General features: G+C 36.9%; 1 protein-coding gene across 2 annotated transcripts in view; it reads right to left on the bottom strand.

Moving 5' to 3' along the window:
- Window positions 1-245: 245 nt before the first annotated feature.
- Arhgap32 (Rho GTPase activating protein 32) overlaps window positions 246-24997 on the bottom strand; it is a 285153-nt gene continuing 260401 nt past the window's right edge. For both annotated transcript variants that reach the window (XM_076846177.2, XM_076846178.2), the window contains 11 exons: window positions 22909-23011; window positions 20776-20920; window positions 20248-20330; window positions 16335-16442; window positions 15908-16053; window positions 15175-15370; window positions 13388-13533; window positions 11699-11770; window positions 9022-9900; window positions 7382-8364; window positions 246-6114 (listed from right to left, as the gene is read on the bottom strand). In XM_076846177.2, the coding sequence (XP_076702292.1) occupies window positions 3862-6114; window positions 7382-8364; window positions 9022-9900; window positions 11699-11770; window positions 13388-13533; window positions 15175-15370; window positions 15908-16053; window positions 16335-16442; window positions 20248-20330; window positions 20776-20920; window positions 22909-23011 (5114 nt within the window). In that variant the 3' untranslated portion in view covers window positions 246-3861. The remainder of the gene's footprint in view (window positions 6115-7381; window positions 8365-9021; window positions 9901-11698; window positions 11771-13387; window positions 13534-15174; window positions 15371-15907; window positions 16054-16334; window positions 16443-20247; window positions 20331-20775; window positions 20921-22908; window positions 23012-24997) is intronic.

The raw sequence follows: 24997 nt of genomic DNA, 5'->3' as shown, positions 1-24997 counted from the left end.
ATACAAATATCTGTCTTCTGGTTCAAATATCCCAAATCAATGGCGAATCAATTATAATTCATGTAAGATCAAAAAAGAAACACATACACAAGAAAGTCTGTTTTAACCTGAAATAATTCTGTTGATATTTGAATTGCTTTCATGGGACATTTGCTTTAAACCACAAGATATCTCCATCTCCAAGTACAAAATCCCTTCTCCCCACCCCCCACCCAAACAAACAAGAAAACAAACAAAACCCCAAACCCACAACTCAGCTTCAAATAAGTTTGGAAGAAATGAGACTCTAAATATTTACATATGGGGCAAGAAATAAATCACAAAACTATTTACAAAAATACACAAGCTTATATGCATTAACAATTTACACCAGTTCACAAAAATATTAAAACATAAAAAAACACTATATAAATTAAAGAAATCAAAAGTATGATCTAAGACTTCCTAGGGTGCTTCTCTCATGCAGGTCATGGTTGAAAAATCAGGTTTTGCTATCTCAGAATCTAAACTGTAAAACAATCATTTTTATTCTTTGAACATTAACAGTACTAATCAGATAAGAAAAAAAGACCCTCTGTGGACACCAACATTATCTTGCACATATTAAAAATACATCATTCCTGACATTTCCATTACACAGTACTGACAATCACATGCCTCTAACCATTTGGAAGAAACTTTCTGACATACTTTGACTTTCTTATTCATTTCCTTGCACTCTCTGTTCAGACCATACTTTGCCAACATACTGAATAGGTGACCTATAGGGATGGAACAGATAAATGGATTTTACAGGCTCCTTTTTGAACTAAAGGGGCAAATTTCAAATATACATCATAAGCATCTATTTCTGCTTCAAATGTGATACCCACTCTTCTATCCCAACTCACGTTCATGGTCCCTCTTCTTCACAGAAGTAGCTCTAGAATTTTTCAACCTGACCTAAATATTTAAAAATGCTTTGCCTTCCTAAGGAATTGTGCAGGCCTTACCCTTGGGACCATCCCAGGGAGTTCTTCAAACTGAGCATTTAAAATATGTGAATGAAAAGGAAATTTATACAGTAAGAAATAAGGCTCAGATTAAGTTTATTATAAAGAATATGGCATCCTTGGGACTCTTAGAGTCCCTAGCCAGACATCCAGGGAATACTTATTTCAATCAAACTGAACTGTGGAATCAGAGTTTTTTCAAAAAGATAAAATCTGGAGACATGGCTCAATAAATTAGGGGTTTAATGGATAAGGCAGTTCCACTTCCTTGATCATAATGCTCCATGTCAACATTTGAAAGTAATAACATTCAATTACTGTATTTGTGAAGTCACACACAAAGGTGAACAATGCTGAGGTAACCTGGCTCACAGTGATTTGCCATCTGATTTCTACCCCACATATTAGGAAGGAAAAGATGTGGGCAAAGTCTTTCAAATAACTGAATCCAGAGTTAAGGCTGTTGCTATATAATTAACTAAACTACAGACTTTATCTAAAGTTTGTGTTTCACACTTATACCAGTAATCTGAATCATTATTCTATATTCAAAGTATTTACCTGATATTTCCAAACCCATAGGACATTATTAATAAAGAAGTTGTTCTGAGGAATTAAATGTCATATTTATAAAATTGATTTTAGTTTCAGGAGTAAACAATGTGTGTGACAACAAATCTACAGATATTAAAATTGGCCTGGACTTCATTCACTACTTCTTTCTGGGCCCTCAGTTACTGAAGCCATGTGTCTCCTAGTTATACCAGCCCCCTCTTGCTAACATCCAGATTGCTGGTGAGAACTTTCAGGGCTGATATGATCTCCAAGGAGCAAGGGATTACCTACTTGATAAAAAGATGAATAAGATTAAAAAAAAATTAGTGCTGCATATTCACCAGAGATCCAACTCTTCAATGTAGCACCCAATGTGTTTGTGTGCCAGATGGAAGCATCCTCTCAGGTTTCCTAACATAAACATTTTCTAACATCAGTTGGGCCTGAATTCTTAATGTAAAGGCCTAAACTTCTACAGACATTTCACATATTGGTTTTTCAAGATCTTTACTCTGGTCTTTATTGCATCCCTCTGATCAATTCTGGGGAACAAAAGAAAACCTTATAGAGTATTTTCATATATAAATATGTTGCTCTGAAATTTTTTGTTTTCTAAATATAAACCCCTAAAATGTAATCACATGTTTTTAAATTAAAAAAAGAGGACTGGCATGAATCCTAATCTTTACACAATTTCACAGCAATAATAGCAGCATAATTTTAGCCTCTTAAAATATTTATTCTTTTGCTCTAAATAAAAGATAATAATTCCAAGTTCTAAAAAGCCAGAGCAGCAACCATCCAGTAAATGGAATAAAATCTCCTGTGTATTCTATAAACTGAACATTTACAATATGTGAATGTATAAAACTCAAGTATTATCACAAGTTATGGAATGGAATGACAATCTTAGCTCACACAGTAAATACAGGACTGTTCTGCTAGTCTGGTGGACCTGTGGTGGGTGGGCTGGGAAACAAGAATAGAGTTAGGCTAGACAGATGTTCTGTTCCTACTCTGATAAGGAATGAACTTTCAAAAGAAAGTCCTAGATATTAAACATGTTTAACATGTCTACAGAGTTATAAAGAGCTATACCTGAAATGCTGGTGTAGATGATAATTACAGTAAGACCGTGATCATATGAATACAGAGTAAGCAAATACTGAGTGACTCCTTAGAACATTATGGTAGCTGCTGGAACTCCAAGTGGTGACATGGGGCTGTGTACTTGGTGGTTACTGCAACAATGACATGCAGTACAGATAATTTGCAGTTACTGTAAGAATTCCTAGGGAACATGTACTCTGGTTTAGAAACAGAAATTATCACATAAATCTATATTCCTGAAAACAGTCATAACACGCTGTTTTTTTTCTTTAATGGGAAAAGGTTGCTAATTTAGAAAAACAAGTACTGTTAACATTTTACTAGAATCCCAATTTACTAAATATTATTGGGTGGGGGAATCTGCAGTCAGGCATCATATGAAAAGCAATGATACAGCTTTCTGGTGTTAATAAAGTTAATTGACAATAAGAATTTCACATTCTTCTGCCTAGGATGTTTCCCTAAATTCCAACTTGAAAAATCCCTCCTGTGGTGACATGAGCTTGCTCACTGTGAAGAGACTACTGAATGTTTAAAGTCTTAATTTCTTTATGTTTTAATTATAATGTTCCAATTGTCTGACTTATCTGAAAGATAAGGGAGTTTTCTCCACTCTAATTTAACATACAACCAAAAGTTAATAAATTATTAATATAGGATGGCTAAAAAAATAATTTAACACACAAGCCCCTTCTTGGTCAAGATGAATGAAGTGATAATGGAAAGAAGTGTCCATGTGGGCAGGCTGTGCAGCCACTGATGGGGGCGTAGGAACATGACAGTAAATGCAAAAGCCCACCAGGAAATAGATGTAAACTGCTCTGAACTAGGTAGCAAGTGCTAAGAAGAAAAGACAAAAGTTAAATTTAAATTCAGTTAAAGGCAGTCCTCAGGCTCTTATAAATTAGCCCTATATGGCAAGTACGGTCTGTGACAAATTTCTTTACTAGGTTTTCAACACAGTGCTTTACAATCATTCAGATCTCTTTTAAAGACAAAAATGACACAGTCTATAGATGAAAGAGGTGGTAATGAAGCAGGAAAGGGAGGGGAGGATGGTGATTTGTTTACTTTTATTATATTTTCTTTTTAACGTGGTCAGGGGTTTTGTAGATTTTTTTTTTTTTATCTTTTTTGGTTATTGAAAAAAATAGAACAGTCCACTGTCCAGCAGAGGCTGCTTCAACTCTATTGCTCCCGGGGCTCATTCTGCATGAATCTGTGTGTCAGGATGTGGCAAGGACAACTCTGTGGGCAGGAAAGCCCCTTGACCCAACGCTGTAGCATATGTCCTGCTCTGTGGGTGGGCAAAACCAGAGGTCACATATGTTCCCATGCCCCCGCCTCCAAAGCCTCCTCGCTGGTGCTGGGGCAGGGAGTGGTAATCCTCCAGGTTGTCATACTGGGACACAACAGTCATATTGCTCTGGCGCTTGCTGTGTGTTTGGTACTGGTACAGCACACTGGGGTCCCTTTCCATGTTCTGGGTATGATGAAGTTTTAGGCTATGGCTCCTCTCTGGCTTAGGGGGTGGGACCATTGACTGAGTGAGGTGCTCCTCCTCTTTGTAGCAGTCTCTGGAGTGTTTCTCAGGGGCAGGTGGCTGCCTGGCTCGGGGCCGCTCCAGCTCTTTGGAGAGCCTCACCTCTTTGTGGTTCAATCTTAAGGACTCCTGCCCTGTGGTGTATTTCCCTCCAGAATTATGGTAGCTGCCTGGCTCAGAAGTGTCTGGAATTGTTTTGGGCCCATAATCTAACTGGCCAGTTGCCTGGGGGTACGGTGGCCCATTTTTTGATTCACATAATTGCCTATGGCTTGCTTCCTGATGCACCCTGTGCTCTGGGAGACTACAACCCATGTCATGAAGCTTTCTATTCCTAAGGCTGCTTTGCTTCTGAGGGAGGGTTGGCTTCTCTGCCTGTATACTGCCATACCCTCCATGGTGGGGGGCTCTGTCAAACTCTGGGTCTGGATGCTTCCTATAGAAGCGGTCGTCTCCCTCAGGACTCACAGCCTTGGCTGGGTGCCGCCCCTCCTTTCCTTCTGCCACTGAGAGAAGTCCAGTTTTCCCAGGATCTGATTTACTGCGCAGATGGATGACATAGATCCCACCCAGGTCATCCTGCACAGCTGGGGTCATGTTGTCATACTGAGACATAACAGGCGCTTTCACCTTCTGCCGTGCACGGCTCTCTCTCCGGATAGACTGCATGCGATATTTTTCCATGTCCTCTAGATCCCATGAGGCGTAGGTGTGCTTTACATCAGCAGGTGGAGGCATGTTTACTACATTATGGTCATTACCAGAGAAATAGCCAGTCATGTTGGTCCGCGGGCGTGGAGGCAAACCAGAGTAATTGTACAAGTTCTTGCCTTGTAGCCTGGGATTGTAGAAAGCAAAATCACGACTTGGCAGGCGATGAAGGGGCCTCAACTGTACTGTGCTATAGGCATCCACATCACACAGGGCCCCATCAGGACTGTAATAGGAACTAGAGGAACTGGAATATGGACTATAGCGGTAATGGACCCGTCCATTCTCAAAGTAAGGCTGAAGCTGAGTTACATGATAATCTGAGCGGGCCTGGGAGGACTGATATGGCTTAAACTGGTACAGGGGCCTTGGGCAGTAGGCTGGTTCATCATCTGGGGGAACTTCTGTCCGTGAAATGGGAACAGAACGAATCATGGAAGATGGGGGAGCATGGAGAGATTGCACCCTCCGGATGGTAGGGTATGGTGGAATATCTTCAGGATAGCAAGCATTCCTAACTGAGGAGCTCAAAGAAGAAACATACTCCATCCGGTTGCACGGCTTGGAGTGGTGTCCAGACGTGTTTCTTCCCGGGGCCACATAGGTGTTATAACGAGGACCCATGGAGGCTGGTGGCTCTGATCGGGCACCATACACTTGGTGTTGCTCCAATTTATTATGATGTGGAGGTACACTCTGGGGACGGAATTGGCAGTTTGGAGTCATATTGAAATGCAAACAGTTTTCTGGACCAAAGGGCTCAGTGGTGACATCAGGCCTAGCAAAGGAGGAATAAGCTATTTTCTGAGAAGCATGCTTAGGTTGTGGGACAGGCAGTGGCAAAGGCAATACATCATCCACTGAGGCTGATGACGCAGTGACAAAGGAGTGGTAATTTGAACTGCTAGCGGCATCTGCACTGTTGGAGTGCATGGCGGCAGCCATCTTACTCTCCATTGTTCTGGTGGGGGGCATTGGTGCAGAAAAGCCACAGGAGTGCCCAGGGAAGGACTCGGCTCGCATGTGGAGCAGTGGGGCCCTGGTACTCTCCCGCACTTTCTCAGGCAGGCCTGGCTGGAGAGCAGTAGTAACCATAGGACACTGAGCAGCAGCTGCACAGCTATCACTGACAAAGATGGGTGCAGGGTCATCCACGGCTCGAGGTTCAGGTGGCCTCTCTGGAGCTGGAACTACTCCGTGAACCTATTCAAAGATGAAAATATTATGAGTCCATTTTTTTTACACTCCCCTTATGAAATCAAATGCTTTTACATTTGTAACTCACAAACTGAGGCTATTTAGGTAGCAGCTTGAACCTTCCCAAGCCATGCAGTTGTACTGGACCTGTTCCCACTGGCAGGAAAAGGAGCCTATGCTGCTACCTGGTATATTACCATCTTTGGAGAACTGTTCAGGGTTTTCTCCATTTGTGATGGGTTTTAAATATGAGAGGAGGTTGCCTATGGTGATGTCTTAATGTGAAGACCGAAAGGTTTGTCAAATAACACTGTCAAGCTTAAAAATAAACATTTGCCCTACTACTCTAGCTTAGTCTCAACATCAAGAACATTTTATTCAATAAATATAATTGATTCTATCATCTGGAAGTGGTTCACAGTTGGACATAGTGAGAAGTTGTGAACCCCTAATACAGGAAAGAATACAAAAGTGACTTGTCCAAGGTGGCTTTCAAGTCAGAGGTTATCTCTCTCCCTACCTTTGACCAACTCATTTGTGGACCCATAGGCCAAATACAATCCTCACAGAAATATGCAAATAAGCTCTCTCTGAAAAATAATTGCTAGAACTAGCATCCTCCAAGGAAGGACCAGAAATTTAAGTCCTTTCAATTGAAGGTGACCACAAAAAAAAAAAAAAAAAAAAAAAAATCTGTGTGACAACTTTTAGCATTTTGCATATAACATTCTCTCTTCAAAATACATACTTGACTATGGAGCAATCTGCTGGTTAAGGTTGAGAAAAATAACAAAAAATCCTAATGTACTAAAATCTTTTACACTTCTAAAACAGGCAGAGATATCTTCAGAGTGAGGCATTTTCATTGAGTAGATGGGAATGATTGGCATGGCGTAGTTAAATGACTTGCCCAAAGTCACGGTGAGTCAGTGATGGATTTCCAAAAGGGAAAAAACAAAAAACAAAAAAACCCCACATGCATGACAGCTAAAGCCCAGTTTGTCTCAAGTTATCCCTTTGTATAACCATAAAGAAATGTAGGAAGAAAAGGTACCAGGTATAAAATTGTAGTCATTTAGTAACTGCTCCAGCAGTCAGGCAAAGGCAGAACCCTAACTTCAAACCAGAAATATTTCATGGAAACCTTCCATAAGTGTTAAAAATTATGTTGTATTCAAATAAAGTTGTTATCAAAGATAACAATACACCCTGCTGAAAAATGACATACCTTTGGAAAAGCATATTTCATCTCACCAACCTCCTCCCTTCTTACCTTGTGGGAATTATTCAGTCCTATACTGGTTGCAGCTTGTACTTGCCCCGCGACTGGCAGCTGCTCTGTGGTCCTCTGGGCAGGAGGCGGGGGGAGAGGGCGATGACTTCTATGTGTGCGCTGAAGGGTAGCAACAGCAAACCCAGTGGCAGTGGGCTGTTCACTCACAGCCCAGCTGGCATCCCTGGTGCTTATTTCAGCTGTTGCTGGAGTCGCTGTCATGTAAGTCATGGTGGCTGTGCTGGTATTCTCTTCAGGGGACCCAGAAAGAGGACAGCTTTTGTCTCTAGGCAAATTTGAAGGCATGGAAGATTGGTCTGCAAGTTCTGAAGGGTGATGGGGCTGATCCACACTTGCACCAAGGTAGGCAGGAGACTGATCCCCACTGTAGAAATGGAGTGCAGACTGGTCCTGCTCTACGAAGGGGATGGTTGGCACAGTGGTCTTCTCAGCCTGGTCTTCAGGGAAACCTACATGATCATCAGACTTTTCTGAGTCTGTTAAGGGAACTAAAGTAATTCTGGCCTTTTCTGGGTCCCCAGATAAATAGTTTCGATGTAGATGGTTTCCTGGTAAGTCTACTTGGTGGAGTTGCTCCCCAGATTCATTTACCTTGGTATGAGTAGGATCCCCAACAGCTGTTGTCTCTGGGAGAGGCTGGTTGCAGTTTCCCAGTGCATTGTTCTGGAGGTGGAACTGCTCTGCTGGTTGATCTGTTTGGAAATAGGCCTTATCTAGAGAAATACTAGAGTAGGGACTGGGCAGTTTATCTTCAGCTGTAGCCCCTGCTATGTCTCCATAATTTGTGTACCCAGCCTGAGAAGTCCCTGGTCTCTTCAGTGACTGAGTAGAGGCTTGCTGCGCAGACTCAGCTAATGCTAGCGCCAACATTCGGGCGACATTTTTCGGAGGCGGTGGCGGTGGGATAAGAGAGACTGAACTGACAGGAACAGGCTCCTGAGGGGGGTCATGGGTAACTGCTCCTAGTGGGAAATTGGGAAAAAAAATGAGAATGAAAAGGTAGCTTACGTTATCCTATACGGAAAGCCAAACACTCCCCACTTGATTATTTAAAAACAGGTGCCTTCCATATTTCAAAATGGCAATCCATGATCTTCTATCCCACATGCAAATGCTGTAGAAAATACATCTCGTTTGGAAGGAAAACTAAGAGTGCTTAAAGGTTGCAAGCTCCTTTTGAATTGCTACAGAAATGGGGAGGGGGCTCAGGAAAGACTGCTTAGAACACAAGCTTCAAGGCTTATGGATTGTTACTAAGGCTAGTTTTCACACTGGATGGTATAGGCTGTTAACTTGTAAGGCTACAATAATGATATTCATTAGAAGAGAAAATTGATTCAAGAGCTATGAAGTTGTACAAAAAATTATCAAGGAATTCTCACTGTCCATACAGGTAAGGGACTTTTGTGATGGTCTGAAGCAGGACCACAAGCTCTTTGGGGAATTTTGTTTGACTGACTTTAATGTAGGGCTTGAGCCATCTGCCAATGCTCAGAGAAGCATTCTCCTGGATTAAAGGCTACCTGTGGAGCAAATTCTCTCTTAAAAGGCACAGATGGATTTACAAGATTGAAGATCCCTCTTAATTTAAAGAAAGAATGGAGGAAAACAAACGGTACCTGTCTGAGTCTGTCCAGAAGCTACAGCCTTACTCTGACTGCTTGAGACAGACTGCTCCTCTTTCCCTGGCAACTCTATTTCTTCGGCAGCTACCTGGTCCAGGGGCTGGATTTCAGGTTCACATCCTTCTTGGGCCTCTCTCTCATTTATTTTCATCTTTACTATTTGGGTGGGGGATCTATTTGTGACATCGCTTTCTTCTGTGCTTTTGTCCCAGGTTGGAGATGATGCATTCTGAGCTGCAGTGTTTGAGCCAGTACTGATGACTTCTGACACCCGAGGTGGTAGGGTCACTGAAATTGGCTCAGATATGTTCATGGAAGGCGATTTGCTTAATTTTCGTCCAATCTTCGGAGAGAAAGCATAGACGACCTTTTCAGTAAATGAGGATGATTTGGATGACTTCTCTTCAGTTGGGCTCAGGTCCAGGGTAAAGAATGGACTCATTTTCTCCTGAACTGGAGAGACAGGTTCAGAACTTGCTGTGCTTCCTGGAGTCTGAGACTGGCTACCACCTGGTTCTACATCCTTTTTAGTGGTACATGGTTTATCCTTGGAGTATCCTAATGAATCTAAAAAGGAAGCACCACTCTCCAGGCATTCTGATTCAGCCTTAGGGGGACTACACTGAAATGACATTGGATCAAAATCCAGGCTGGCTACTCCAATATCTGGAGGGCTCAAGTCAACATCCTCAGCTGAATGAGGAGACAGGAGAGCTGGAATATGCAGCAGCCCTACCTCCTCCTCACTCTCATTGTCATGGGGCAGATTATCATAGGAATTACAGCGGTTCCCCAGCATTTCTCCATTAAAAGAGGCAGACAGGGCATCACTGCTAGATCGGGGTCTTCTGGGTCGGAAGAGCTTGGAATCACCTAGTAAAAATGGACAACAATGTCAAAGTATGAATGTCACAGGATATATAATGCCATGAGAAGCCACATACTTGGTATAGCTGTAACTCACCATTTAGGTAAGAAAATGCAAATGTAAATTGTCTCAAGACACACAGATCATTGCAATAACAAAATTCCCCAACCAAATGCTAAATAGCAAGCACATTTCATATAATCAGAGGGAGAATGCAGTGCTTCATGGTTTTGATAAGAAAAAGAACCAGGACTCTTGAATTGCTATTGGTCCAACACTGACTCTTTGTGTGACTCTGGGCAAGTTTTTCATTTCTTTGTGTCTTATTGTATCATTAGCCTCACACATGACTTGTGAGGTAAAATAAATCACTTTAGATAGCATTTTGGACATAAAATAGCAAAAAAGATTGTTTCTTTGGAGGAAATATCCTATGCTACCCAAATTTCAAAAAAAAAAAAAATCTTGATTAAATAGCATTAACATATACTTAAATGATTCCTTTCGAACACTTAATTTCATTTTTTTTTTTTAAATTTATAAGACTAGGCCTTCAGTCTCTCAGGCAGAGCCCTGGGGAGTGGTAGTATTATGCAATTTTATGATGTTGCTAAAAGTCCAACTGGTAAAAATGAAACCACTTATTCTATGAGACTTTTAATTGCCATAGTGAAAATGTAATATAAGAAGTGAGAAGCTATCGTAACATAAATATATACACTGAAATATCTACTACTTAAAAACGTAATCTTGACCCAAATATTATTTTCCACTTGACATGAACCTAGCCCATTGCATTGTTTTCATAGATTATGCTGACTACAGTTTAATTAAAAATCTTGGAGAACTTTTCTAAGATTGTCAGCCACTCAGATAAAGTGATGTGGGAGCACTATGAATCACAAGGAAAATCACTGGTCAATGAAGATCTGGCAGTTAGAAAGGTTAATAAATGAAGATGAGAAAATTGATCAAGATGATGATACAGGGATACTTGAAAAGCACATGATCTAAATATCAACAGATTAAGAAAAGCCCTTGGAAAATTGATGTAGTTTTTTATTACTTTTGTAGAAAGGGCCTTCTTTATAATCTGTGGCACAAATCAAAGATCAAATAAAGTTCTTACATTTGTCAAAAAATATTGTACCTTCTTCCAAGTCAGTTGGAATAATTCCTGGTTTAGTAAATAGTTGCAACTATAATTTAACTTCACTGAACAACATAAATACACATTTATTTTAATATTTTAGTTTTGTTTGTCAAGTTACATTGCAATAAAACCTTTTTCATTGTTACCATGAAATCTTGGTCCCGATTTTAAACAGATCCATTTTACATTGCTTCTCCAAGTGCTAATTATCCTGGGACAATGAGACCAGCTACAATCAATCTGCTCTATGAAATTTAAGGTCAGGTTAAGCAACTTGCAAGACAACTGGTCTAAACATCAAAATGTTTCACTTTATATTTTGTAGCAAACATTATGCTCCTACTTGTGAAAGTTAAAGAAGGAGATGGATGTAATCCCAGTTTTTACTAGGCATTAATCAATATAAATGGTTAATTTAAAACATTTTAGCCATTTTAATGTAAATAAATAGTAATCCTGCCAAAATATTGCTGCCATATTAGAACTGCAAAGAATTGTAATCTGAACAATACTAAATACTAGAATTCTTGGAAATGATAATCAATAGTCTATTTATTAAGTATATATTTATAAAGTACACCCTGTTGCTATGTTCATGTTCTCTTATGCAAGCTATCATGGAATAAAACAATTGATTCTTTCAGTCTTACCATCAACTGCGTGAAGAGAAGTAAGAGACTCCTCACTTTTTGCTGAGCGAAGGGTTCCTTCTGCTCTGCCACCTGAAGAATAAAAACCAAAAACACATGCTTAAATTTCTAACACATGCTTAAATTTCTAAGAGTGGTTGGCTGTACAGATTGAGAATCACATTCAATTTACCACCTTCTTATATAAAGTATTGTACTATTCTCAAATGGTGTCCCATGTTCAACTCTCTTTTCTAAAGGATTATGAACTTGAGCATAGAGATTAACTACAAGACTTTTCTTGTGAATTTCCTAAAGACTAACATGATACCCAGAGATGATATCACATTAGACTTACAGTGGCCCCACCCTTAGTGACTGGTGTCCTTACAAGAAGAGAAGATAGAGAAACACAGGGAAAGCCCTGTGAAGATGGATGCAGAGACAGAGTGATGCTGCCTCAAGCCAAGAAATGCCAGGAGCCATCAGGAGCAGGAAGATGCAAGGAAGGTAAAGAAGGATTCTTCCCTGGAGCACAGCCCTGCTGACAACAGTAAAAGAATGTATTTCTGTGGTTTTAAGTCACTTGATTTGTACTAGTCTTTTACAATAGGCCTAGGAATTACTTACAGTAATTTCAATTACATATGGTGAATCTTATTTGCTAGACACCTCCATCCTCTCTCATCCATTGGTAGCATTAGGGAGAAGGGGCTGAAAATGAACGTGCCCAACCCTCCTGTTCTTTGCCTACTTTCCTGACCACTTCTCACTCTATTCTCATGACAACTCTTCCTTTTATAGTCCTTTAATGATTGCTTTTCTTCAGAATTGTATCTGTAATCTGCTTCTGTTCTCACTCTGCACCTATGTCTTGAAACCCAATTCTTAGACCCTTGTTGATTAGGTGAAATCCCTACTTACTCTTCAATATTCAAATCTACGGTTATCTTTCTTACTACCAGCCCTGCCCCACAAGATCATACAATGCCTATCACAGATATCTTATACAAAATTGTTTCAATAGCTATGATTATGCACTGAAATTTATTTCCTTATTCATGGGACTTTCCAATTAAGATGCTATAGGCAGTATGCTACCTTAATTTTCTTTCTATCTGTAGGGCCTGCTATCAAAATACCTAAGACACGCTTGGTACATGACTACAAACTGAATGAATGATGAATTAAATGAACTGAACATTACACTGCCAACATTACTTAAGAAAAAAATCCTTTCTAGATTCAGAAGCTATTATCAGAACATGAATTTTAAACTATATTTCTTTGATTATAAGAGATCTAAACCTCAAAGACATTTTGAAACATAGTTTTGTCATTTTTTAAAGTTACAAAAATATCAATTAAAAAAACTAGTACAGCAGTATTTGTTTATTACTAATAATATATAAGCTATGTTACAATATGCTTGAATTTTTAATCACTTCATCCTACATATAATCTACATAGTGTCCTTAAGAAATTGGGTCCCTCTTTGTATTACATATGATTTCAAGTTGGTGATAAAGAATTGGTCACAAAGACAATCCACCTGGACCACACAACTGTGCACATATTAAAAGATAGCCTATCATAACAACACATGGAGAACGTGCCCAGAGAAACAAAAGGTTATCACTAGGCAGTAGAAGGGACTTAGTAGACAAAATACTTGCCAGCCACAGAACAGTGCTGTGGGAAGGCACTTACCTTTGAGAACCATAGCTTTCATTTCTGAAGGCTCACTCTCATTACGCTGCAACTTCCGCTTAGAGACTGATGATGATTTCCCTAAGTTAAAAAATGAACGCCAGCTGCCCACAGGAGATTTCTTCATCTTATTTTGAGGCCTCTTTCTATGAGACAGAAAATAATTAATCAATGTTAAGACAGCCAAGAGTCTATCTTATAGAAAAAAAAGTGAACAAATAGTAGAAAGAACAAAATAAACCAAACAACCTGGAGAGGCACAGCTGAAAGAATAAACAAGCCCCCTCCTTCTACAGGGTACACACAACACAGCGCAGCTAAAGCATGAAATGGAACTTAAAGGAGCAGATTTGATTATTAGTAACCAGTTTCACAAAGATCATTTTTATGCATATCTTCATATTTAGAGGCAACATCACAAGCTGCAACGAAGTGAGAATAAGACACAAATGCAAATAGAACTATCCGGACCTCCAAAAATAAAAACAGTTGAGTAAAATAATTTTAGGTATGAGTAGAGAGAATAAGAACAAAAAAAGAAAAAACTAGTATACATTTAATGCCAAACACTGCATTAAACACCTTATACATAGTATTTCCTTTAAATCAGATATAATTATATTAAGATATAATCATATTCTCATTGTACAGCTGAAGAAATTAGTCATTCAAGTAACCTCCTTAAAGTTATACAAGTAGTAAGTGATGGAGTCAGGTTTGAAACCCAAGTCTATCTACACCCCAGTATCTACTCTTTTAAATACAAGTCTATAAGGAAGATCTTGAGTAAATTATGGAGCTAAAGTATAAAACCAAGATGCTAAGAGTATGTCTCAACTTTTTGCTCTTTTAGTCATGGGAAGCAAAAGGAAGTTAGAGGAGTATAATAAAATATGGGAAAAAGACATTCTAATGCATTATTATTAGTACAACCCCATCCAGAGAAGTGAGATCCTTACATTCATGTGCAATAGCCAAAGGAGTAGCAGAGACATCAAAAATAACTTTTACATACATTAGTCTTCCTACTATAACCTAGTAAAGAAGATACAGAAACCATGTTATTATCATTTCTTTAGAGGTACAGAGAATTTCAGAGCTGGAAAGGACACTGACAGGGCACACTACAGTGGTTCTCTAATTTTTGAAAACATCACAACTGCTTGGAAAGCTTGACAAAGGACTTATCCTAGAGCTCCTGGTACAGTGGGCTTGGAATGGGGCTGGAGGATTACTACAGCTATTAGGTGACATTGGTGTTGTTGGTCAAGAGAATACACTTTAAGAACCACTGACCTATCTGAACCTTAACATGGAACCAATTTCAAGCAAGTCATTATCCACTTACTTTCTGAATAAACTGTTCCAAAACAGCTTACTTCTAAACAAATTTCTAAAAAACGTATCTTGGAGAGAAAAATCCACACCACATAAATAGTGCATCATTTTTGCCCAAATGACTCTTTTTTATGACATTATTCTGTGATGCTTTGGCAAAACTAATTCTTATCATTCCCTTTGAAGTGTTAAGCATCATTCACATTCAGATAAACAGGGTTTGTGGGCCCATAATTTAATATGTGAATACTATAGTACAAAATTAAATGTGAAACAGACCTGAAATGTGGCTTAGTGGTAGAGTGCTTGCCTGGCATGTGCAAAGCCCTGGGTTTGATCCCTAGCACCTCCAAAAAGTTCAGAAAGAAAAAACTAAAAGAAAACTAAAAGGAAGCAATAGCACATGGCTATGAAAATCACATTCTTAAATAGGAATTAATAAATTTTACCTTTCAAGTGGGAATTCAATTATGGTATGAAATTTCCCCTGAAGTGCAGCAGGTCCTTCTCCTACTTCAATATATTTATTTTCAGTTACAATTGGAGAATTGACCTGAGCCTGTGTTCTTGCCTGGGCTTCCTCCAATGTCAGCAGCTTGGTGGATGGAGAGGATACCAGCAGGGATTTGGGCCTTGACAGAGAAGCTTCAAAAAGAAAAAGAAAGAAATGACGTAGTCAACAATTTTAGCATGTATCAACCTGTTTATCCTCTATCTGCCAATCAGTGTTGTATCATATTTCCTTCAGGTCTTTTAAATGGCAATAATCAAAGCACTTTACATCCAGAGAGAAACACAAAGTGACATAACCAGATCCCCCACCGCACACACACACACACAACTTCTTTAATAATTTATTTTCCCTTCTTAAAAGATAACCAAAAGGCATTTTTAGTTTTGGAAGAAATTTTTCTTTTCTGCTCCACAAAGTACCTTAATATACATCAATAAAAGGTGCCAAGACTTGTTTTATACATCATGAACTTAGATCACAATAGGTCTGATATACAGTGTTCATTGTATTCACACAAAATAACTCAATTTGTGCATCATGAAAAATGGACATAAATTTGCTGTCTTCTAATACCATATTTTAATTGAGACAAGCAATACAAAGTTTTCCATCTTTTAGAAGTTTAGATACATGTTTCCAGGAGCAAATAAAATCTGTCTGTGTCATACCTGCCCCTTCCTGCATGACTGCACTGATTTTGCCACTGAAGAGCACTTCTACATGATTGAGGATGAACTCAACAACCACAGACTGAATCCTTACTTCCATGAAAGCGGCTGTTCCACTGAAACAGGCAGACTCTATCTGTTTTGATCTGTGAGGTAAACAACATTGCCATCAATTACAAAGAGAACAGTCTTAAAAAACATTTTTTAAAAATGTGTAAATCACAGGCAAATCAGAGAAAGAAATCATACTTTTATAGTAACTTAGCTAAGCCCCATATGCCTATTTTGGGGAGATGCTAATAAAAGAAATAATTTGCCTTCCTCTTTAAATTTTTCCTTAACAAACACTGATGAATTACACTTTTGGTTCTAGTAATAGAACTAAAACAATCAGTTCTATTAAAGGTCATAAGTCAATGCAAATTACCGAAGCAGGTTTGGAGCCCAGACAATTGCTAGATTTTTTGCATGCATATTTGTGATGGAACAGTAGTCCGCAAGAAGAGACAAGTGCCTCATCAGGAACTCCAGTGTTCTAAAAAATGAAATACAACATATTAACAGACAAAGCTTTATGGAGCAGTATATAGCATAAAAGCCACTATCTGATTTGTAAATTTTCAACAGAAAGAGACCATACAAACCCAAGCACATTTTTTGCTGCCTACTAAGTTCAAATATTATTAGAATTGAATTCTCCACAAAAGCTATTTTCTGGAACAAAGGACATTTTGAAGATATAATATTTACTTGCAATAGATAACTAATAAGAAAGAATTTAAATACTTCCATGAAAGAAAAAAAAATGTTTCAAAGGCCTAAAACAAAAATTCCAACAGACATCAAGGGGAGAATATTTGAGCAACCACACACAAATATTATCTATCAGTTATCACATCTCAGTGTCCCTATATCTAAATGGATAGGGATTAAAACTATTACAAACAAAAAATGGAAGTCAGAAATATAAGATTTTATTATTAGAAACAGCAATGAAAGTAAAATTTTGGTCTACATATGAGCCACAAAGATTCTGGAGGGCCTAACAAGGACTTGGGAGGAGCAGGAAGATAGCTTTGGGACTAGGAACCCTGTTTTGTCAGGGGAAATCTCATTTAATTCTCATAGTCTAATCACATACAGTATTCCCAGCTCCTTTGTAGGAAGGGAGAAGTCAAGGCTAGCCTGAAATTATACAGAAAAGCAGTGGCAATGACAGAATTCAAATCAAGGTCAGCATGGATTGAAACTGCCTGCTCCTTCAACAGCATCTATGGTAGTTTTTGTCCCTCCTGTATATAATCAGATAAAAAACAGACAGCTGGCCTAGCTGGGCACAGTGGTGTACACTTGAAATCCCAGTGACTCATGAGGCTGAGGCAGGAGGATCACTAGTTCAAGGACAGCCTCAGCAACTTTGCAAGACCCTCAGCAATTTTGTGAGACCCTGTCTTAAAACAAAAAATTAATAATAATAGTAATAGACTGGTGATATAGTAAAGCACCCCTGGATTTAATCCCTGGCATGTTTACATACACACACACACACACACACACACACCAAAAATAAATAAATAAATAAATAAATAAATAAAATTAAATAATACAAAAAGAGAAAAGAAAAGTGACCTGCCCTGGAGATTATGTAGAGGTGGGAAGCTTTAAGAAATGTGTCTAAAAGACAATGTAAGAAATAAAAAATAAAAATAACCAAAGATACCTATTTAGTTCATCTGATTATAAAGATGTTTTTAAAAGTTAATGGAGAATTTTAGTCAGGACTCCATGAAGTGAGCACTTTCATATTCAGCAGATGAGAGTGGAAACTGCATAAACCTTCCTGGAATACAACTGGGGACTGTTTTATATTGAGAATAAAAATGTTAGTATACTTTGGTTTTCAGAATTGCACTGCTAGCTTTTTATCCTGAAAAAAAGTCTAGATTACATGTAAATGAATGATCCTCATAGTAATATTCAAAATTGGAAAAAAAAAAACGGTAGTATGTTGATCAAATATCAAATTAGGGGAACATGAAAGAACACTTAAAATCATATTTTTCAAGAACATTTAAGGAATTAAAACATGTAAGTGTTAAAATCTTAGATTAAAAGCCTGAATCAAAAGATATAAGGTAGGACACATATGTATAAATTATACAGAAGAAACTATAATTATAATATTACAAAATGAGAAGTATGTAACAAAAAATTATATATATTGTAGAGTAGAATAGATATATAATAAGCAATATATATAATTCAGGTTGGGCTTACTATGGTTATGTAATATAGATTCAGGTAAAGAGGGTAATATTAGGATCTACAATATACACACATATATAGTATCAAGCAACTGAATGTATAGTGTACAAAACACATAAAATACACATGCAGTGTATATTATTAAACACTTATTATATTCAAGGCTTTATTCTGAAAATATAATGATAAACAAGACAGAATTCATGACCTTAAGAAATTCATGTTTTAGAGAGGTTACATAGGTAATAAATTATATATTAAAAACATATAGTCGGGGCTGGGGTTGTGGCTTAGTGGTAGAGCACTTCCTAGCATGTGTGAGATACTGGGTTTGATTCTCAGCACCACATATAAATAAATAAAGATCCATTGACAACTAAAAAATATTTTAAAAAAAACATATAGTCAAATAGGTATTCAATATATAATATGTGGAAGGAAAGATACCTAATGTTTAATAGAAAAGACTACATAGATAGTAGGGGAGCAATATGAAATAAGAATGAAATTATGGCATTTGCTGGTAAATGGATGAATTTGAAGAATGTCATGCTAAAAGAAATAAGCAAATCCCCCCAAACAAAGGTCAAATGTTTTCTCTGATATGTGGATGCTAATTCACAATAAGGGGGTGCTAGGGAAGAACAGAGTTCTTCTAGGTAGAGGGGAGTGAAGGGAGGGGAGGAGATATGGGGATAAGAAAGATAGTAGAATAAAACAGACGTTATTACCTTATGTACATATATGACTGCATGACTGATGTGATTTTATAATATATACAATCAGAAAAATGAGACATTATACCCCATCTATGTATGATATATCAAAGTGCATAAATGCATTCCATTGTCATATATAACTAATTAAAACAAAGTGAAAAAATAAAAAATAAAAAAGACTGAGGATGTAGTTCAGAGGTAGAGTGTCCCTGGATTCAAACCCCTGTACTGAAGAAAACAAAAAGGAGAAAGAGAAGTGGGAGGAGGGGGAAAAGTAATTAACAGTATTCTGTTCATGAACATGAAGACTGATGTTTAGAGATATCACACAGGTAGTAAGGGATGGATTTGGAAATTCCAAACTCAAGCCAACCTATCAAAGCCAATATTACCTTGTATCAGGTTCCTTTCACTGACGAGTTAATAAAGAATGTCTTCTCCCTCAATAATATTCTTTAAATAACTCTGTATTAATCAGACTTATCTCTTGGCTTTCTTTTACAGTATAAATACATCAATTTTCTTTGGCTTATGTCATAAATGCTCCTTAATTTTCCTTTTTCATTATTCAATGGATTCTTAGATCCCTTTAATTTTATCAAATTTCTCCTAAGACATTAACAGAACAGTAAGTCAATGCTAGATTACCTTCTCACTCATGCCCATTATGCATTTGCATGTAGAGTGCTGATTTTAAAAAATGGTCTGATTTTAGTACAGATTAAAAAAATGTTAGGTTGGTTTAATGCTGAGTAGAGTACTGATTTAAAAAATGATATATAAGCAATGTCATTTTGAAAATAAATCAGCATTAAACAACTTATTTGTACTAGAATATGTGCTAAATTTAATTTCTTTTAACAACTGAATTTTAAAAATGTCTTAATTCTTTTTGCATACTATAATATACAGTTTCAACTGTTTTCTTTCTTTCACTAAATGGCAAAGCAATCCTTAATTTTATTCTGGTCTTCTCAGACATAAACAAAAATATATCTGAGAATTCAAACTAACATATAAATCAAACTGGGGTTTAAAAGGTAGCAACAAGAGAGTCTAGTTGAGTGGCAGAGGGCATCTTACTAGCATGTGCAAGGTTCAAGGTTCAACTCTAGCACCACTACCAAAAAAAAAAAAAAAAAGTAGCAAGACAAAATTAGAATACAATAAAACCTAACAGAGAAAACAAACAGACAAAACCTCAGGTCTAGTCAAAACATATATGAATAAAATCCATTCCAGAGAAGTGGAACTTCAAGGAAATTTAAGTAATTAGAAACCCAAGAGAAGGGAAAAACCAACATTTTTACAAATCAACTGATATGCCTCTGGTGGATAGTCACCAATGTGATTCACCTGTAGTGTGGTGGGGGGAGCTGCTGAATGACATCATGAATTTTTATCAGCCTTTCTTCATCTGTTGCTGCTGAAACGGCATCCTGTAACAACAGTTCATAACAGAATAAACCAGTAGGTTTTGCTGGTAAAAATTAGAGTTCTTCATTTATCATTCTGTTTTTCCTCTGAGATTATAAGATTAACTCACTTTATTCTTTGATGCTAAATGACAAGGAAACACAATAGAGCCTGAAGGATGCAAACTTGGTTTTCACACAATGTCAACACTGGAATCTACTAAATCATAATGCTTAAAAACACAGGTGGTAAGGTCAGTGGCTCAAAATCAGAACTAAAAGAATGATAATGTGAAAACAACAATCATCACCAGAGACTAGCTGGCAATAATTGGTGGGTTTTTTGTTTTGTTTTGTTATTTTTTAAGGGGCTATTTAAGTCACAAACAAACCAAACGTCATATAAATTAAACAAAAAAATAGCAGAGCTCTACACCAAGACTTTGAGTCAAGTATGACTGATACTTACAGAAAATTTCTCATACAGCTGGTAGGTGAGCAGAGGGTTTGGGAGCTCTCGGAAGTACAGCTTACAGAGGGAGCCCACCGAATGGATGTCTTGAACATAAGGTTCCTTTGTCAGGTCGGGGACATGCTCGGAGTCAAATTCATGGCTGACCCAGACAGATGAGGACAAAACAAAATTATGTGACTGAGAAAAGCAAATACATGACTTAAATCCTGAAAGCAACAATACAAAATGTTCACCTCTAATCTCAGTGAGTTACTGTTTTCTTCAAATTAAAATTCATGTTAAGTTATATTTGGACTTCAGCAGTAACCAGATATATTATTATTAGAGAGATATCTATGTGGAAATTAAGGGCATAGCTTTAATATTAAAATGGAAATAATCTCTGGCCCAAAACGCTCAACTTTACCTCAGGGAATTGCTATTTTCTTCAAATTATTAAAATTGACATAAGTTATATCTGGACTTCAGCAGTAAGTGGATGTATTATCACAAGATAAGCATCTTTCTACATAGAAATTAATGGCATAGCTTTAATATTAAAATGGGCAATGACCTTTGAAATGCATTCAAAAGACTAGCTCTTACAGCACATCAATTTGAAAGCAGGATTCCAAATTTCTGATGGTTTGAATAACTAATACTTTGGCAACTCCGGAATCGAGGGTTGAGTAGCAACTCGTCTACAAACAACTAGATACAGAAACTCCTCAGCTACAAGTAGTATACAGCTCAAGCAGGATAAGAAAGCCAGAAACAATATAAAGCAATTCCTAGCAAATAACAAATTTTAATAGACAGTAAAATCTATAATATTAGAGTGGGTGAAATAAAAGCTGTGCTCTAGGGGCTGGGGTTGTGGCTCAGCGGTAGAGCGCTCGCCTAGCATGTTTGAGGCGCTGGGTTCGATCCTCAGCACCACAAAAATAAATAAATAAAATAAAGTATTGTGTCCAACTACAACTAAAAACAAAATATTAAAAAAAAAGTTGTGCTTTAAATTCTAAGGCAAATTAAATTTAATCTCCAGGAGGTTAATTAATATTAATTCATAGGCATGAAGCTAATTATCCAGAAAAATTAATGTGTGTGGACAATATAAATATGAAATTTACCGTGTCTGAAACTAAAGAGTAAACAGTCTTCAGTACAAAAACTGATTTAAGTGCTTCTAACATGTATTCCTAAAAACAAAGATGAGCTCTGTGGTTAATTAAAGTAGTAAAATTCCTACAAAGTAGTGGCAGTTATCATGCATCACAGTGAAAAAGAAATAACAGTATATCAAGAATAGCCCAGAATCCAAGAGGTAAGCAAAAATAAAATTTGTATTTTATTTATAGAGGATACCACTATTTTTATCTCATACATAAACATACACTACTGAATCAGGGTCAAAGGAGATTAGAAAAGGTTTCACTCACATCAATTTTAATTAAGAACCAAAGAATAGTTTATTATAATGTAAATTTCACCCCCCACTGTTGTTCAAACTCATTTGTTAATAACTTCAAACATCACAAAGAGGAAAAGAAATACACAATACAGTACTGAAGAGGTTAAGGTGCATGGTTCTCTTGACACTACAGATAAAGAAATGCCATTTAGCAGAATATGATGCTAAGTGAAGTTAGCCAATCCCAAAACCAAATGCCAAATGTTTTTTCTGATATAAGGAGGCTGATTCATAGTGGGGTTGGGAGGGGAAGCCTGGGAGGAATAGACGAACTCTAGACAGGGAAAAGGAGTGGGAGGTCAAGGGACAGGGAATTGGGGTATGAGAAACGGTGGAATGAAATGGACATGATTACCCTAAGTACATGTATGAAGACACAAACGGTGTGAATATGCTTTGTATATAACGAGAGATATGAAAAATTGTGCTCTATGTGTAATATGATCTGTAAGACATTCTGCTATCATATGTAACAAATTAGAATAAAAAACTTTAAAAAAAAGAGAACAATAGGATAAAAAATATACAGAGAGAACAATATGGATATTATATCCTATTTTATCAACTATCTTACCAAAATTATGATTATCAATGTAAGTTACTCAGTTTTGAAATAATTGGATTTTAATGAGCTAATCAGGAATAAAAATGAAAATGCCATGGACAGTTATTACCGTAGTCTCTGGATATTGGAGGCAACTCCAGAAAGACGATATATTCCATCCACAATGCCATATCTCTCAATGAATGCTGTGCAGCTTTGGAGAACCTGGGGAACTAAAGAAAAATTTCATATACACAGATAAAACTGGCAGTATTCCATGGAATGCAAATTACCAAAAATAAGAATGTCTTATTTTTCATAAGAAGAATAAAATTTGTAAATTAATAATTAAAGGGGAGGGAGGATTAATTCACTACAAAAATGATGAGGGCATGTGTACTTAACTTCACACATAAAGTACATTAGTAGTTCCTAAATAATCAAGACTGGCTTGGTTCATAACTCCACAGGAAAGTCTCCAGAGCTTTCTGTAGTAAACTTATCGACTCATGTTACAACAGAAAGGTGAACTATTCAGCCCTAACACCATAACTGGTTAAAATAAAGATATAGCTGTTTGGCTGAATTTCATACACAGCAAATGGATATACAAAGTCAAATGCTTATTCCAACAAGTTACTTTTAAGTGCTACAATATTTCACCTCTTAAAAAGATTTATTTCTCATAGTTAATGTTAATTCTAATTTTATTAAATAAGCAAAATATCAACATAATGCAAAGGTCAAAGCAATTTCAAATAGATGTAATCTTTTCACTCCATGCTTATCTTTACACTAAATTTACTTATTTTTTACTTGATATTATCCAATTTTCATAAAGAGAACTTTAAGGGTAAATAGAAAGAAGAGTACTTTCTGGTTAGCTTAGTGAATATACATATCTGAATGACTATTTTGGGGGTCTCTGGCCTGGAATAGAACTTTTAAAATATATAATAAAAATTTTAATAACCATTCACAATTTTATAATAGCTGAGATGTGAAAACTCTTCATTTTCTAATGCAGAGTAGTCAATTTATAGGCTTTAGTGACTATGATCATTTGATAATGTTAGTTAAAATTCCTGAGAAGAAACACTTCAAAGAATATTATATGGTCTGCAAAAAGCAGACTAAAGATGAAACATTCAGAGTGGCAAATAAAACAAATGAGATAATTAACATAATAAAATTAATAATTTTAGCTAATTTATCTCATTCACAGTACATAAATAAGTCATTCCTTTATTATTACATCACATTTTTCTTTGGTTTTCCTCTTTTTTTTTTTTTTGCTGGTCTTTCTTATAGTCTATCTTTTAAATCCTGTCAAATCCTATAAATTGTGTTAAAACTTGAGCTTCTTCTCTTTGATTAAAAAACTAAACAGCAGTTCACAGTGCAGACCACTTCATACTGTCAGGTGGAGTGCCTTTACAATGTACATGCTCTAATTCTCACCAATATCCTATGGCAAAGTCCTATCGTAATCCCCATTTTACAGAAAAGAAACTGCCTCTGTGATGACATTTTTACCCAAGGGCAAACAGGAAATGGTGATGAATTAAGATCCTGACTCAAGCAATACAAGCACAAGAGTCAATGCTTTAAACTTAGGGCAATGTAGTGCTTGGCAGGCTTATGCACTGGCGATGAAGAGCAGCAGAACTGCTGGGCATTTTTTTGTGGACAGACTTTGATGTAAGCAATCTGTGTGTAAATGAAATGTTAAATATAAGTATCTTTATAAGAGCTTGAGTTTTATTTCAGATATTATTCTATGAATGATAACCTTAGGTTTCTGCCTTAGGTTTCCACTCTATAAACTAGCAGTAAAATAATAAAATTAGGGGCTAAATATTTCCTGTCACCTACTTTAAATGAAATATAGTTAGAGATTACTGGGATAATTAACATAATTACTTAAAGAAAGACAAAAAACAGAGCTTTTAATTATTTTTCTTTAAAAACGCTTCTCTTACGTATGCTCCAAATTAGCATGCTAACTTACCCAGGTACCCAAAATATTGGCCTTGGGAGAAAATTCTACAAGCACAGGATTTTATTTCCATATTATTAGGCTCTCCTAGCATACATTAAATTTTTTTTTTTCAAAATAAGCTGCCATTTACAAAAAAGGATCACATTCACTGGATTTCTACATCCACTTGATAGTAGATTCATACCTGCTTATATTCTCCCAAATAAATAGGAAAACT

This window comes from Callospermophilus lateralis, chromosome 2, assembly GCF_048772815.1.
Source record: "Callospermophilus lateralis isolate mCalLat2 chromosome 2, mCalLat2.hap1, whole genome shotgun sequence".
NCBI lineage: Eukaryota > Metazoa > Chordata > Mammalia > Rodentia > Sciuridae > Callospermophilus > Callospermophilus lateralis.
This window is presented reverse-complemented; position numbering and strand designations above follow the sequence as displayed.